General features: G+C 40.8%; 1 protein-coding gene across 1 annotated transcript in view; it reads left to right on the forward strand.

Annotated features, from left to right (window-relative positions):
• Positions 1-4,920: 4,920 nt before the first annotated feature.
• Positions 4,921-15,573, forward strand: part of LOC104501229 (utrophin-like) — a gene marked incomplete at both ends in the record, with an annotated part of 28,225 nt that continues 17,572 nt past the window's right edge. Inside the window, 6 exons of the mRNA XM_010145007.1 lie at positions 4,921-5,013; positions 6,408-6,485; positions 9,718-9,810; positions 10,680-10,852; positions 14,258-14,373; positions 15,447-15,547. Coding sequence (XP_010143309.1) covers positions 4,921-5,013; positions 6,408-6,485; positions 9,718-9,810; positions 10,680-10,852; positions 14,258-14,373; positions 15,447-15,547 — 654 coding nt within the window. The remainder of the gene's footprint in view (positions 5,014-6,407; positions 6,486-9,717; positions 9,811-10,679; positions 10,853-14,257; positions 14,374-15,446; positions 15,548-15,573) is intronic.

The raw sequence follows: 15,573 nt of genomic DNA on the forward strand, positions 1-15,573 counted from the left end.
GGCTTCTGCCAGTGTATTTTTGCTGTCGCAGCAAACTTAAGCAAAACTGTGAAAAACTACCTTCTGTTTAACCGATAAAAGTGTTCAGTGAGGGGGATGTGAATGTTTTATACCCTGAACTGGCAGAGTTCTGGTACGTGGTGTGTCCCTGCCTGTCCTTTATGCTATTTTTGTAATGTAAACTGGACCCTGTTTTGTCTTTGAGGAAGGACCTGTTATCTGCCTTGTATTTGTACAGTGCTTAGCACAATGTATGCTGCTCCTGAAGCACTTACCAGTGCAACTGTGACTAGCCATTTGCCTTGCTGAAGGGCTCAGTATAGTTTGTCATGGTGATTCTTATAAGGCAAATACTTACATTTCTTCATCCGTAATGCTCAGTGATGGACGACTTCTTATGGGATGCTGGCAGAGGCTGAAGTGCTTTGTGCAGTCTTTAAGTATGTACGAAGCGAGTAAAATATAATTGGTTCTGAAAAGGAGAAATGTAGATCGGCTTAGCACACTGTATACCAGCTAGGACTCTCTATAGAGAGATACATGTGCTTTTTATATACTTGTAGATACGTGTATTTATTTCTGTGTGTTTGTAAATCTGTGGGTACAGACCCTTTTCAGAAGGCCACGGTGTTTTCTGGAGGTTAGTGGTGAGTGGTGGGCAGGGATGGCAGGGGAAGCAATCTGCAGAGCCCCATATGTTACCCTGTAGGGTGGGAGAGGACTTTTGCCCTCCTCCAGAGCCCTAGCTCTCACTGCAGTCCACTGGTCTGCCCCAGCATGGGACTCCCTCCTCTCCCCAAGTGTGGCTCAGGGCAGGGTTGTCTCCTTGGGCCTGTCAGGTGCCCTGTGGTGACAGTTGAGGTGGTGGGTCAGAGCTAGGGCTCAGAGCGTTCATGGCCCTGCTGGAACTTGGTTTGTCTTGGGCTCTCTGACAAGAAGCACAGGTCCATCTTTAGTGGTCAGGTATTGTGGGTCCCAGATGACTTCTGTGCTGCCACAGCAGACTCCCCCAGTAGGCTCAGTGGTAGGTCCTACATGCAAAGAGATGGGGCTCTACATCTGTTTTCTCACAGAGATGGTGGAGATGGCGGCTGCCTGGCCTGGCTCTGTACTGGTCCATGCCTGGTGCAGGAGGGCATGCATAACTGTTCTGCCAGCATTGCCCCAGCTTTTCCTTGTATCCTCTTGAGAAATGAATGTATGAAACCATCCCTTGGGCTGCCATTTTACAGCATTAATTTTCCAACTCCTTTCCAAGCTCAAACTTTGAGTTGTACGGCTGTCAAACTGGGATACATAGCTGTTCTGTCTGGAAAAGGAAAATAAAAGACTTCCTGAAGCACAGTGGGTTGCTTTCTAACTGTGTCCCAGGAAAGCCGCGTCCAGCTGCACTGTGGACTGGAGGACAGGACAGTGATGCTCCTGATTGCAGACCATGTGGCTCAGCCCATCCTGTGGGGAAATGTGTGTCCAGGTGCGAGATCGATGCCTGGGTGGGAGGAGGCAGTGTGAGCAGAGGAGAGGGTAGTGCGTGCAACAGTCTCCACTCCTATTGCAACAGCAGCAGTGCTGTGGGCTGGCTCTGTGCCCTGGTGGGACAGCTGGGGCTGCCTGTGTATCTGCAGCACATCCCTCAGGTGGGTGCGGGAAGCTGGAGGAGCAGGTTTCCATTCTTCCTGACAGGTGTGCTGCAGTGGAGGTGGTGATGGGCGGCTTGTCAGGGTGGGTGCTGCAGCCTTTTCTTAGCCAACCTGAGTCACCCTGCACTTGTAGAAGTGCTTCCTGTGAACTGACCCCTTTCCCATAAGGAACATTTTGATAGACTTCACTAAATATAGAGTCTGCATGTTGCTGTGCCTCTGTTTTGAGGGTAGAGGATACTTTAATAAACCAGGAAGGAGTAACATAGATTGCAGAAATAATTTGATGCTCTTCTGCTGACTCTTCAAACTGACAGCAAGATGTGGTGCTCTGATGGCCAGTGAACTAGAAAAAAAAAATTCTTCTGAGAGCAAATCTGAATTATTTCCACAATCACAGCAGGGTGCATTGCGTAGGGCTGGAATGTACCATGACCTGTGGAAATGAATGATTGAAAGCAGGAAGTCATTCAGCTTGTTTTTGTGTATGTGAAGTGAGCGGATGGGAAACCAAGAAAGAAGGCTGTATGCTCTTGATAACTTTGTTGTACTGTGTTAAATGAGACATCTTTTTGCTTTTTCAGCAGATCCAAATCCTTTTTTTAACTTCTGCACCTAAGGGAATAGGTTTATTGAGGGTATATAGCTATAGCGTTATCAGTCTGTTATACGTGAGCATTGTTTTAATTACAGAAGTAAGGCCTTTATAATTATAGAAGACCTTTGTCACTGTCTCCCACAACATCCTTGTCATTATACTGGAGAGATATGGGTTTGAATGAATTGGTAGATGGATAAGGAATTAGCTGGATGGCTGCATCCAAAAAGTTGCAGTCAAATGTTCAATCTCCAAATGGAGATCAGTAACAAGTGGTGACCCTCAGGGGTCTGTACGGGGACCTGAAGTGTTCAATATCTTCAATGACATGCAGTGGGTTTGAGTTGTCCTCAGCAAGTTCGCAGATGACACCATGCTGAGCAGTACAGTTAGTTCAGAACAGGGAAAGGATGCCATCTAGAAAGACCATGACAGGCTTGAGGAGTCGGCCCCTGTGAACCTCGTGAAGTCCAGCAATGTCAAGTACAAGGTCCTACACCTGTGTCAGAGCAATACCCAATATCAGTGAGACTGGGGATGATGGGGTTGAGAGCAGCCCTGTGGAGGATGACTTGTGTATACTGGTGGGTGAGCCGTCAGTGTGTGCTTGCAGCCCAGAAAGCTGCATCAAAAGAAACGTGGCCAGCAGGTCAAGGGAGGTGATTCTCCCCCTCTACTCTGCTCTCATGAGACCCCACACTTTAATGCCTAACGGGTATTTGCTTTCACAATGAGTGTTTGAGTCCCACTGCATCCAGTTAGACCTCTGTAGCAACTTCCCTCTGCTCTTCTGGACACATGAACAATTTCCTCGTGCCCTTGCTAAACCTGCTTTTCGTATCTTCCATGTGGTGATGCAAACCAAATTTAAACCAAATTTTGCTGGCATCCAGGATAATTTTGCTGTGGGTCATCGCTTCCCATTATACACCATGAACTCTACAAGAAGCTTTCCTGTTTCTGCTCTTAGGTATTCCTGTTCTTCTGCTCTATCATACTTTAAAGGTTTGGTTAAGTTACTGCACAGCAGTGAAGCACCTGAATCATCTGTGAGAAGCGCATTCGCTGAGAGGAAAGCCTGTCCCTTGCTGTGCTGGAGAAAATATAGTTGAGCTCAGGAAGTTACAATATGTAGTGGTGGAATGATATAAAACACTGGTATTCCATGAATAATCCTATTTGGTATTGGTCTGACAGCCCTGTGGCTTTCCATACCCTTTACCTAAGTATGTGTCAATATGTATATATACACATTGTTAGGGATGACTTGTGAAAGTAGCTGCAGAATAAATTTGTCAGAAAAATTCATTGCAGAACTAATTTAGTAACAGACGCTGGGGCTGGCATCTGTGTTGTTTAAGAAGTGACCTTAGTTATACGATCATTCTTGAACTAACAGCAGTATCTGGTACATACAAATAAGTTACATTTAGGTATGTTTCTGTACAGGACATTAAAACATGGCTCTGCAGCTATTCAACTCCAATTTCTTGTGAATAGTTTTAGTAGTATTGAGTCTAAAGTAGACATTTAAGAACAACCCTTATGGATTTTGGGGAAACCCCAGATACTTAGCGGAAGATGGGGTTCGGTGGGCAGTTCGGCTGCCTTTGATTTGTTAGCCAGTATTTGGCAATTACTAGCAGCTGCCAGGGCAGGAGGAGGTAAGCAAAAGTAGAGATCATCTATGTCAGCTAATTCATGTCATGTAAGATGGGCCTTTGGCAGCCTTCTTTCTGAATAGCCATGTTATAAAGCCGAGGTGGTAGAAAAAGGCAGTATTAGTCTTACGCACTTCTTAAAATATTTTTCTTCTCAAATTGGCATTTCAAAGGGACACTGAAAGCAGTAGCTTTATTGATCTGGCAGGCAGCAGATTAATATTACAAAGCAAATGCACTTAGCTGCCTGTGCTTTCGCCCCCTGCCCTGTAACACTTTCCCACATTAACTTTCTTAGGGTCCAAGAAGAAATAAGGGTAAAAGGGAGTGTGGAGAAGGTTAACGTCATTCTGCTGTCAGGTACCACTGTTTGTACAGTGTCCCTTCACCCCCAAGGAAAATGAGTAGGAGAAATGTATGATTTCTAGAACTAGAACTAGTTCTAGAACTAGAATAGTTCTTAGTTTCACATTTTGCTGCTTTTTCCAGGGTGGAGAAAATGACTGATTTGCTTCAGTATGTATTTACACCTTTTCACCCACTAATCTGTGTAGAAGAGTGGCGGCAGCTTCTTACACAGGGCTCAATTTTGGCTTTCTCTTTTTTTTTAAATTTGAGAGAATTTGTCCCAATAGCTTCTTTCTGAAGAGCCCCTGTTTATTTCTCCTTTACGTGCAGCCAGACCAAATCACTCTTTCTGAAATGACTCCTCAAACTTGCCAAGTTTTGTTCTTTGCCATCTTTGCACATTAGCACATCTACCCTAACATGAGGCAGAATGTTCTCACTCGATTTCTCAATGCTGGGCTGCTGATGCACAGAGCCATAGAAATGAAGAGAAAAAAAAAAGCTGAAGAAGGGAACGATGCCTTCATGATCACTGTCACAGTCCCCAAGCTTCTATTTACTATGTTTAGCACTAAGTAGGAATCAAGTGAAAGATAAAAAGGAGGAACTGCATTTTCAGGGACATTTTTCTTAAGCACTGTTTTTATTATTGCTGTTGTTTTTTTTTCTGCAGAGTGGGAAGCCCCCAGTTAAGGACATGTTCACAGATCTGAAAGATGGAAGGAAGCTTTTGGATCTTTTGGAGGGCCTGACAGGGAAACCTCTGGTAAGAGAAATGTGTATAAGTCATATTCCCATTTATGAAATAATAAACAAAACACAAACTATGGCATGTGACTTTTGCTTCTAATTTATTTTAAAACCTATTTTGCTTACAATATGTACTGCTCCTCTACAGTTGCAGTGAAATTCCCATGAATTCCACTCATGGGATGTAGGGTCAGTCTGTAACCCTTTCTTGAGGGTAAAGACATTGTTCACTGAAGCATATAAAGCCCGTGGTGTTACTAACAGTGTATATCGTTAATAGAGATCTTCTAAAGGTCTGCTTCTGGAGGACCTACAAGAACAGCCTTTAGCTGGATACCTGTGGACTTTTTAAAAATAATCTTGTGAAACATCCCTTAAAAAGAAAAATTATAACAGCTAGTGGGGAATACCAAAATCAGCATCATCTTTGAAAAATATGATCTTTTGGTAGGAAAGGGCTAAAAATTGCTCAAGCCTTATTTGGGGAAAACCTGTGGTGGGCTAAAAACTCTTCCCCTGCTAACATTGATGTCTCACCAGAATGATACATGAACTATAGTGAAACTTGTGCTATCCCTTAGGGTTAAATCCTTGATTTCACTGTTTATTACAAATCTCAGAGATGTTTATTAACTTTATAGGGAACCTTCAGCCGTTTGTAATTTCATCTTTCACAAGCTTGCTTCGTTTTTTAAACAGATTCATTTCATTAATACTTCTAATGATTTGTGGTCTGATTTGAAGTACATTGAAGACACTATAAGGCTTTTTTGTTTCAAATTTTGTAAATTACCACGTTCCAAGTTCAGCTCCACGCTCTTGCGGTATGATCGTGTTCTACCTCAGGAATTAAATTGCAGTGATTAAAGGCAGATAGAGTGGCAGGTATTGTCAAGAGTTGCAGTATGGTGTTTTCTGTACCCAACCTCCTCCACTTCCCTCCCAATATTAAAAGGAAGGAAAGGTCAGGATGCAAAGATGTAGCAGGCTTTCAACATGAGGAAAACAAATTGCTGCTTGTTCACTTTTGGGAGCCAAAAAATTTCAGCTCTTCTGGCGAGTGTTCAAAACCCTCAGATTTTCCTCAGGAACTCCCACTTTGCTGTTGTATTGCCAGTTTATAATTCTGCAGATGCTGGGAATAAAAATGCTGGATTTAATGAAGATGAACTGAAACACATTTTGAATCCAAGGCTTGTCCTGTGCCTCAAAGAATATTGTTCTGACCGGTTTCCATTCTGATGTTTATTTTAGAATTCTTGTTGAAGAGCTTATTTTGGCTTTTGTTTCTATTAAAAAGAAATCTGGAGAAAATTAAGACAAATTTGCTATTGTTTGATCTATGATTTATTTTGTTTGATCTGTCAAGTTTAATTGTGATGTGGACAGATTGTACCTTTGTCTTTTCAGCCTAAAGAACGAGGTTCCACACGAGTACATGCCTTAAATAATGTCAACCGAGTACTTCAAGTCTTGCATCAGAACAACGTGAGCATGTTTTTCTACAACTGTCTTTAGACTTTTAAATTTATTCCTCTGTGTAAATGAGTTCAAAATGCAGAGAAGAAAGATTTTTGGTATCTAAAGGGAGAATTCAATGAGATGGGTAAACGGTTCTTAGTTTTTCATATCTGATGTAGAATTTCAGTGTCTGGCAATTTTGTGAACTCTTAAAGTGCTGACTTAAAGGTATTCACTAAACTGTGTTCTGTTCAAGTGCTCAGCTCTGGAAAGACAGCTGATTTAGACTGTGGCAGGCCAAAGAGCTAATTTCCACTGAAGATGTGTCACTTGTGCAAAAATATGGAAGAGTATGACAGGTTTTGTGTCTTTGTGTTTTTCATGTCCTGCTCTCAAAATCCTGGTGGATTTTCATTGAAATCGTCATCTCTGTATTAGGTCTATACTGACTGTTCCTAGTTTGGAGCTTTGGTAACTCATCAGAACAACAAACAAACCAACCACGAGAATAATAATTGTTTTGTTTTTACATTTTTACTGCCTGGAAGCCAGTAGCGCTGTAGTAAAGTGATTTTTATTTTCCCCCGAAGAACAATTCCTGATAAAGCATGCTCTCTATAGTTAGAATTTCTATTTATGAATGTCAGGGCACTAAAATAACTTACCAAGAATATTCTGGTAATAAAATACATCTAATGCAAAAAGGCACTGACATATTTATGTAAACTGCTGATTGAAGAGTGATATGAACATGCTGTATAATATTACAATTTCCCCCTCTGTGTTGGTGGATTAGTGTCATATTTCTAGGAATTAGCCAAAGTTAGTTAGTTGTTGGTTGTGGGGTTTTTTCCTTCTTTGAGGTACTCTAAATATTATTATTTTTTTAATAAGGGTATGTAATGAGTCTTTCCAGCTTGAAATTAATTTATGAAGATAATTTATTATTATAAATTGAAATTGAATTAATATTGAATTACAATAATTAGTTCTTAGGCTGGCAGGATCTGAGTTTCCAGAAGTAAACAGATGTGTGTGTTAGCTGAAGGTTGTTAAGGTCACGTACGTGATTTATACCTACTGCTTAACTTCATTAGAAAGTGTCTGTGTGTTAAAATGAAAGGAAAAGGCATCCACTGAGAAGCAGTTGTGTTCTGTTGCCTGAGTTTGTGGGCTATGCAATATTCATAACTTGTGAAATAATTTATGAAAGCATTTAAGTATATATTGCAAGAATCAGACAAGCCTGAGGTGTTGATGTCCAAGTGATCCTATGAACCTCGTCCATCTGATGAGCAGTATGAGTCTATGTAATGAATTCCAGCTTTTTGTGGACTAAGTTTTAAAAAAATAATACAAAAATATAATCCGCTGGAAGCTGTTCCATATAGCAAATATCACTTCACTGTCACTAGTACTGACTGTCTGCTGTCAGCTTTCTTTTATTGATTATCTTTGCTTCAATTTTAGTAGTCCACTGGCTATCCTAGTTGGTTGCTGCCTGCAGCCTGCAAAGCATTGATTTAGTTCAGAATCACTAAAATATGAAAATGGGCATGTGGAGTGTTTTCTTTACGTATGGTGTAGATAGCAAGAAAATTCTAGTGTTCTTGTTGTTATTACTGAAATGTGATTTAAAAATACAAAGTACGGGGGTTTTTTTGTTCCCCATGCTCAGGAGTGTTTATTTTCTATTACAGGAGAAAAAAGCTCTTGCAATGTAATTGTTTTCGTGCCCTTGACCTTTGGTCTTGCTTTCTGTTCCTTGTGTTCTAGAGTGGTCCAGAAGCTTCCTCTAGTACTTTGAAGTATAATTTGTGGTTCCATGTTAATCTTGCAACACAGTTTTGATTTGATTCTTCTAACCAAGAGACATATGGGGACTTGAAAGTTGTCAAGATGATATCTGAAAGCAGTGAGGTTACAAGTACATTTTGCAGAATTGAAGCTATTTGTTGCTGTGTGATAAGAGGAAGAATATTCATGGAATAATGTTATATTCTTATATCAGCAATATTCTCTAAACCAAAACGAAACATGTCTGTTCTGTCACTCTATGCTACATCCACTGAAAGTCAGAGCATGGGCTTGGTTACTGTCCTGTCATTGTCCATACTGTTTAATTTGTTTTATCTCTATGACCAGTTCTGATCCCAGGCAATGCCCACATACAGTTTTTTGGGTGGTAGAGTAAGCTGGTGTTTTTGGTAGGCATTGTGGGTAACACTACTTTGTTTTGAAGCAGAGGTGAGAAAGGGAGAAGAAGCTTCCCTGTTAAGGTAAAAATTGCTGTGCCCCTTGCCCCTGGGGATGGAGGGTGCTTCTATCTCAGGTTATTTATGAGGACGAGGCTCCACCATCTGCCCTGTGTGGGAGTCTGTTGCAGCATCTGCTATATGTGTACATGCACCCAGGGAGGTCTCTGCCTCATCTGCTGTAGGCAGCTGTTCCTAGCCTAATTTTCATGGCCATGGTGGTAACTAATGCAGCGTACTGCTGTTGATTCCCTCCAAAAGGTGGTTCAGAGTTAGTGCTGCTTTCTCTGTGTTGATTGAATGGAGACTTGATGTCCCAACTCAGTTTAGATTCTAAGGTAGCACCCAGTGAGCAGTTGATCTAAGCTTTGCTCCTTCTGAGGGCTGAATACTTGATACAGGGGTGGATAGCTCCTCTTGCTCTCTTGATTACCAAAGTAATCTCCTCACCTCTCTTTCCATGTTTTTATCTTTTTAATTATCTCAAATAGTGTCACTGAGTCTGTGGGGTCCTATGCCTATAGGAAACTTGAGAATTTTATTTTTCCCTTGAACTTTTGTTCTCCTTGTATAAACTTGTCCCATTTGGATGCTAGTTCCTGCAAAGCATAAACCTACTATTAATTACAGGGTTTTCATGGTTCTTTAATGTCTCTGTGTCTAGGAGCAGGACTGTTTAACTTTGTTTTTCCCCTTAATATCAGATCCTTCATGTTTGTATTGCTATTGGTTAGTTTTGACTGCTGGCATACATCTGTATATTAGAGAAGATGATAAAACTCTTCTAATGGAGTATCTTTGATGACATCTTTTGTCATATTTAAGCAGCTTTCAAGTCAAATTCAGATAGACGGTACTCTGTCATCTCTGGTTCTCTTTTTCTAACTACTTTTTATTTCAGAGCACGTGATAGTATATGGCTGGACAGCCAAGAATACGGGGTGGGGTTGCAACTTGAAACTGTGATAACAGTGTTTAATATAGAGTTGATTCAACCTCTCCAGGTGGAGTTGGTGAATATTGGAGGAACTGACATCGTTGATGGAAATCATAAGCTGACGCTGGGGCTGCTGTGGAGCATTATTTTGCACTGGCAGGTGAGAGGCTGTTGCATGATACCTTCCTTTCCAGGAATTGTGTGCATCAATCTGCTGGGATTCTCACAAACCTTCCTGAGGTTTTGATGGTAGAAAACCTTCCTTCTATTTTGAGTTGGCAGATAAAGACAGACCAGTGTTTGGTTTCTGATCTCTGTCTGTTGGCTGCCTTCTGTGATACGTGTTCTTGTATATGCTCGGTTGTACTCACCCTCTCAGTTTAGTTCCTGCTGTTGTTAACTGCAGAGGCTTTTTAGACCAAAGCATTGTATTTATATTCCTTCCTCAAGGCTTTTATGCACTTCTGTTAGCAGGCGGTGTTTTACTGTCTAGTGTTGAGCTTGCATCTTATATGCGACTCCGTAGATTTGTTTTTCAGTCTCATAGATTGAATTGCTCCTGGTTTATCCAGGTACCTGGGAAGATCATTGAATTCACTTTGGCAGGTGCTTATACATAGTACCCAAACAAAAAACTACTTCTGCTGGCTGAACAGATAACCTTTTCTTGCAGAAAACCTTTGCAAACTGTATTTTTGGGTCTTACTTACTGGTAGAATTGCAGCACAAGGCAGTGAGAAATATTATACCCCATGCTTCATGTAGGTAGCACTGAAGAGATGGGGAAGATCATAACATAAGAGTAATGTGTCGTTATTACTAGTTACATGAAGCATTACTGGATCTTGTAATCAGCAGAGTGCAGAGATGGCCTGAAGACTCCTATTCCCAATTTTTTTGAGGAGTTAATTTGATTTGTACCTTTTCACGGAAAAGACATTACCAAGATTTGTAAAATAGGTTGGTTCAAAGGTTTTGGAAGGAGGAAAAGTGGAGAACACGTCCATAAGTGTTGCTGCTGTCTTGCAGGTGAAGGATGTAATGAAAAACATCATGTCAGATTTGCAGCAGACCAACAGTGAGAAGATCCTGCTGAGCTGGGTTCGGCAGTCCACGAGACCTTACAGTCAGGTCAACGTTCTGAACTTTACCACAAGTTGGGCAGATGGACTTGCCTTTAATGCTGTCATCCATAGACACAAGTAAGTGGCAAACAGTTAATCCTGGATCTGGTGAAGTAAGCTTTTTTCCCATGTCTTCTTGAGCATGTGACAGCCTCTAGCCTGTTTTGGTGATTCATTGTTTGGTTGTTTTTTTTCCTGTTGTGGTTACAATAACAGTGGAGGAGTATAGCCAGAGGCTTGCAAAGGATGGAGCCAAGGCAGCAGTGTAACCCTCTCAGTTCCTGCATGTGCACCCACTCATGCTAACTGAAGTGGATTTACATCCCACTTAATATTTATTATACAGGGAATATGCTGAACAGATCTTTGGGGGGGTGACCACCTCCTTCTGCTCTACTTCCTTTTCCCTGCCCTCATGCCTCTGCAAAGGGAAGCATTTCTTCAGTGGGAGTTTGCCATATTGTTTTAGAGGGAAGATACAGAAGTTTCAAAATGAATGAATAAGAAAGACTGTAGCTTTTCTCAGTTTTGGAATATATCTTGCTTGAAGATGTATGCAGTTCTTTCAGGAGAATGTTGAGCAGAAGAATCAAAGGGTAGTAGAATACTTCAGGTACCTGTAGAGTATTAATCCTTTTATTCCTTATAAGGTATAATGAATAGAGTTAAAGCTTTGCACAGTTTGCATTCTTTTTGATTTTTGGAGAACTCTTCAGTAGTTTAAAGAAATCAACAACACAGGCTCCTATGAAACTTGCACACAATTCTTTTACTTAATTTTTTCTCTGTCTATTTCTGGGCAGTCCATTCTAATCCAGCATACCTTAAATGAAGTCAGCTCATTGCTTTGCAAGGGCTGATTGTTCTTAACTGCAAATAAATGTTTTAACATGGTAATGGTGTGATAATTTCTAGAATTTAGTCAGACCTCCTGGCTGCTAGGTATCTGGCACAGCAAATGCTTTACAAACACCCAGAATATTTATACCCAGTGAATACAAAGTGTTTGCAAAAGCGTATGTTCATGTTGAGCCTGCTGTTCTCTGCTCGTAAGTGCCCATTTGTCCCATGCTGACTGAAATAACAGGCTCTGTCATAGGCTCGGTGGCTTCAGGATGGGTCTGCCCTGATGCGCTGATTTGCCTTCCAGACCAGAGTTGGTTTGTGTTCAGCCTGCATGGATGCGTGGGGAGCTGCTGCACCATACTGAGAGATCCTGAAAGTTTGGAAGGGCTGTTCTGCAAAGGCAGACCAATACTAGCGAAGGTCTTTCTAGAGTTTTACTAAGTAAAGAAGTATTACTAAATCCCTTCTCTGGATAGTGTATTGGTGGTTTTCATGCTGGCACAATTGCCTGTAGTGGTATAAATGTTGCTTGTGAAAGTGTGAAGCTTTGTGACAGAGAGCATGCCAGCTTTAGACACAAGTGGGACCTAGGTAACCTGAGGGAAGTAGAAGGAGAGAGGTAACAAAACTGGCTTCAGGCTGTTCGTGGTCCTTATGTGTTGTGACTATGTGCTTGGGCTTTGCAGGATCTGCAGTCTATGAGCTCTGCCCTTTTCAGAGCACTGTTAAGTGGCAAAAGGCTCCCTAAAATTTCTCGGTTACCTGGCTCTGCTGATCTCTGAGCCTTTTATTGCCTCTTCCTGGAAGCCTGGCAGCTGCCAGCATGTCAGAATCCAGCCTTGCTGTCTGTGGGCACCAGTGTTTTAGCCAGGAAAGCACTGTTTTTCTCACACTTCCGGTAAATCTTGAGCTGGGTTTAAATTTAGGTCTGCTTTGAAAGAGAATTGTTAGAAGGCACTTGCAAGGAACAAGGGGATCAAGGCAGGTTGCAGAAGTGGTAGGACAACAAAGCTATTTAGCTTATTAGTCAGGAGGGCCTCCCTGCCTAAGGGGCATTTTCAATATTGCTTTTTAATTCAACTTAATATCACACTTAACACAGGAGAATTTTTGTGGATCATGCTAACTTTTCTCTTTATGTATCTATCAATAATTGTTAGCCATGCTACCTCTTGGCTATAAGATCTAGTAGCTTCATAACACTTGCAGTACTTAATCAAATTATGTGAGGTAATAGGACTTTTCACATTTTACTGTGCTGGTCTCTTTCATTTCCTACTATTAGCTTAAGTCCTCATTGAAGTGAATTGTGCTCTTTTGTGCAATTTACTTGCTCATAGGTAAATACCTAGATTGCATTTTATTAAAATTTGTGTTTTGCAGCAGTGTGCAGGGAGCGTATATAAAATATACTTACTGCAACGTGCTTTGCAAAGTAAGAGTCTCTGCTAAAGCTTTATGTGGATCTGTGTGGTTGTGCTTCTTGTTTCTTGCATGGAGGTGCAGTATTCTGCTAGCTTCTATCAGGATCTTTGCCTGTCTGTTCCCTCTTCACCCCACTTTCCTCTGGCTTTTTGTTTCTCAGACCCTGCTGGCTTATGGCCCTCCTGTTTCACAAAGTGTAATTGCTTGTTAAAAGGATACTCTCAGGTCAATTTACAGCTGAATTAAGTATTGAAAGAGTTAAGGGCAAGCCCATATATTCCTCTCCAAGTTCTATAAACTGCAGAATCAATGACAATGTTTTAATGAGAAGCCACTATTACAGGGGAATGGAAAGTGTTTTAATACCTCTGTAGTCTCTCAGCTGTGCTGCTGCAGCACTGGGCTGATCGTGACTTTTGGGGGTAGGTACCACTAGGAGAGGCCCTTGCTTGCTGACCCCACTTCCTTCTCCAGGCTCTGCTCCTTCCCCTTGACACCCGCTGGCACATTTTTGATGCACAACTGGATTGGAGATTTGCTTAATGTTAATGTGAGATGAAGGCTGTTGGCACTGTAAATTGATCAGCTCTTTGGTCTGATTCCCATCGTGGCTCTCATGAGCACTTGAGATAGGGTGTGGGTTTTTTTGTAGGTTTTTTTAAATGGGGGAAAATGATGCTGGGTCAAGGTGAGCAAGCAGGAGTGGAGACCTGCTGCTTCTGGCTGTCATGGTCTAGGATGGTCACTGAGTCACATCACGAGTTTGGAATGAGGCTCTTCAGGAACAGTGACACTTGATTACCCAGCAGATCCTGATGCAGAAAGTGTTTAGTAACAGCAACGTTGTGAAACAAGCAGTTGAAAATGGGTTCTGGAATAAATTTTACATGCTTCATTTATTTATTTTCTTGTTAGTAGTATTTAATCTCCTGTTGCAGTCCATGAGTATATGTGTAGAATAAATAGAATGTATTCTGTGTGGACGTTGCTGTGGACATGCAGTCAGTTAACTGATTTGTGATTGCCAGATTCTCAGTAATAAAAGAGAAAGGACATATTTGTATTTAAGCATTTGTGTATATGCACTTATGTTTTATATTATGTAGGTAGCTAGCTACCTTCTTATCTATTACTTCATACTCTGCATAGTATAGAATTATTTTCTTCAGATTCAATTTACTGCTTTCTTTCCTGTTTTGTCTTTACTTTCAGACCTGAGCTTTTCAGCTGGGATAAAGTTATAAAGATGTCTCCAGTTGAGAGACTGGAACATGCTTTCAGCATAGCCAGGAATCACTTGGGAATTGAGAAACTGTTGGATCCTGAAGGTGGGATATAGTTATTTTACTTGGATAGAAACTTTTTTTGAGCTATCTTGAAAGAGATTTATTCTATTTATTCAGAGATTTACTGTGAATACAAGTTTGAGCAGTTTTGTGAAATGATACTTTTTTTCAAGCCCTTAAATTTGGGTTTAAAAGATTGTAATTTATAGGGTAAGGCTATGTCTGTGCATGCATATGCTTCAGCTTCTTGAATGTTAAGGTTTAGGTCGACTTACCATTCATAATTCAGTATACAGAAGGTGAAGTTGGTACCCTGGCTTTGTTTTATCTTAGGTAGGAGTTCTACCGTGCTTTTCAGATGAAGTAGAGTATTCTGTAGAATGAGATAGCTTAAGAGCTCATGATCTTTTGTTCTTTATGTATACATACACTGAGCAGCATTAGCTGCCAGTGCTGTGAGCAATTACCATGTAGGAATGCTTACCAGGAAACTTTTATGGCTCCTTTTTAAAATCCTGAGCTATTACTCTCTTTTGAAGTGAGCCTCCAAAGATTCATTCTGTAAGACAAGGTCTCAAAATTAATAAGCACCACCTTATTAATAATAGAAAAGGCATAAAGCATTAACTGAATGGGTTGTACTCAAACTGACATATAAGTAAACCTGAGTTGGTTAAACTCTTTTCTGTATGAACAGTAAGAAAATGAACTGACCCAACTGAATGGGAGTGAGGGTGGAACCTAAATGGAAATGTTTATGTGGGATACTGTTCCCGAACTGCATTTCTGCTTGGGACATGCCCTAGAATGATTTTCTCCAGTTTTTATTCTTTAGTAGCTTCGATTTTGGGCTCTTACTTCAAAAAGAACATGCCTTTTAGTGTGAATTCATTTCCAAATGTAGAAAATTGAAATTATTTTTCCTTCATACTGCTTTCAACATATGTCAAACTTGGCCTGTTAACTTCAAGCTTACTAAAGGCTACTTAACTGGAGAGCCAGTGACTTACACTATATACAAACTGTATTAACTATCTTTTCTAAATTATTACTTAGAATATAGTTAAGTAGCTTCTTAATTTACTCTTTTCCCATATTGTATCTTTTTGATGCAGATGTTGCTGTACAGCTTCCAGACAAAAAGTCCATTATTATGTATTTAACCTCTTTGTTTGAGGTCCTTCCTAAACAAGTCACTATGGAAGACATCCGGGAGGTTGAGACCCTTCCAAGGAGATACAA

The sequence above is a fragment of the Buceros rhinoceros genome, unplaced genomic scaffold (assembly GCF_000710305.1).
Source record: "Buceros rhinoceros silvestris isolate BGI_N320 unplaced genomic scaffold, ASM71030v1 scaffold15011, whole genome shotgun sequence".
Lineage (NCBI taxonomy): Eukaryota > Metazoa > Chordata > Aves > Bucerotiformes > Bucerotidae > Buceros > Buceros rhinoceros.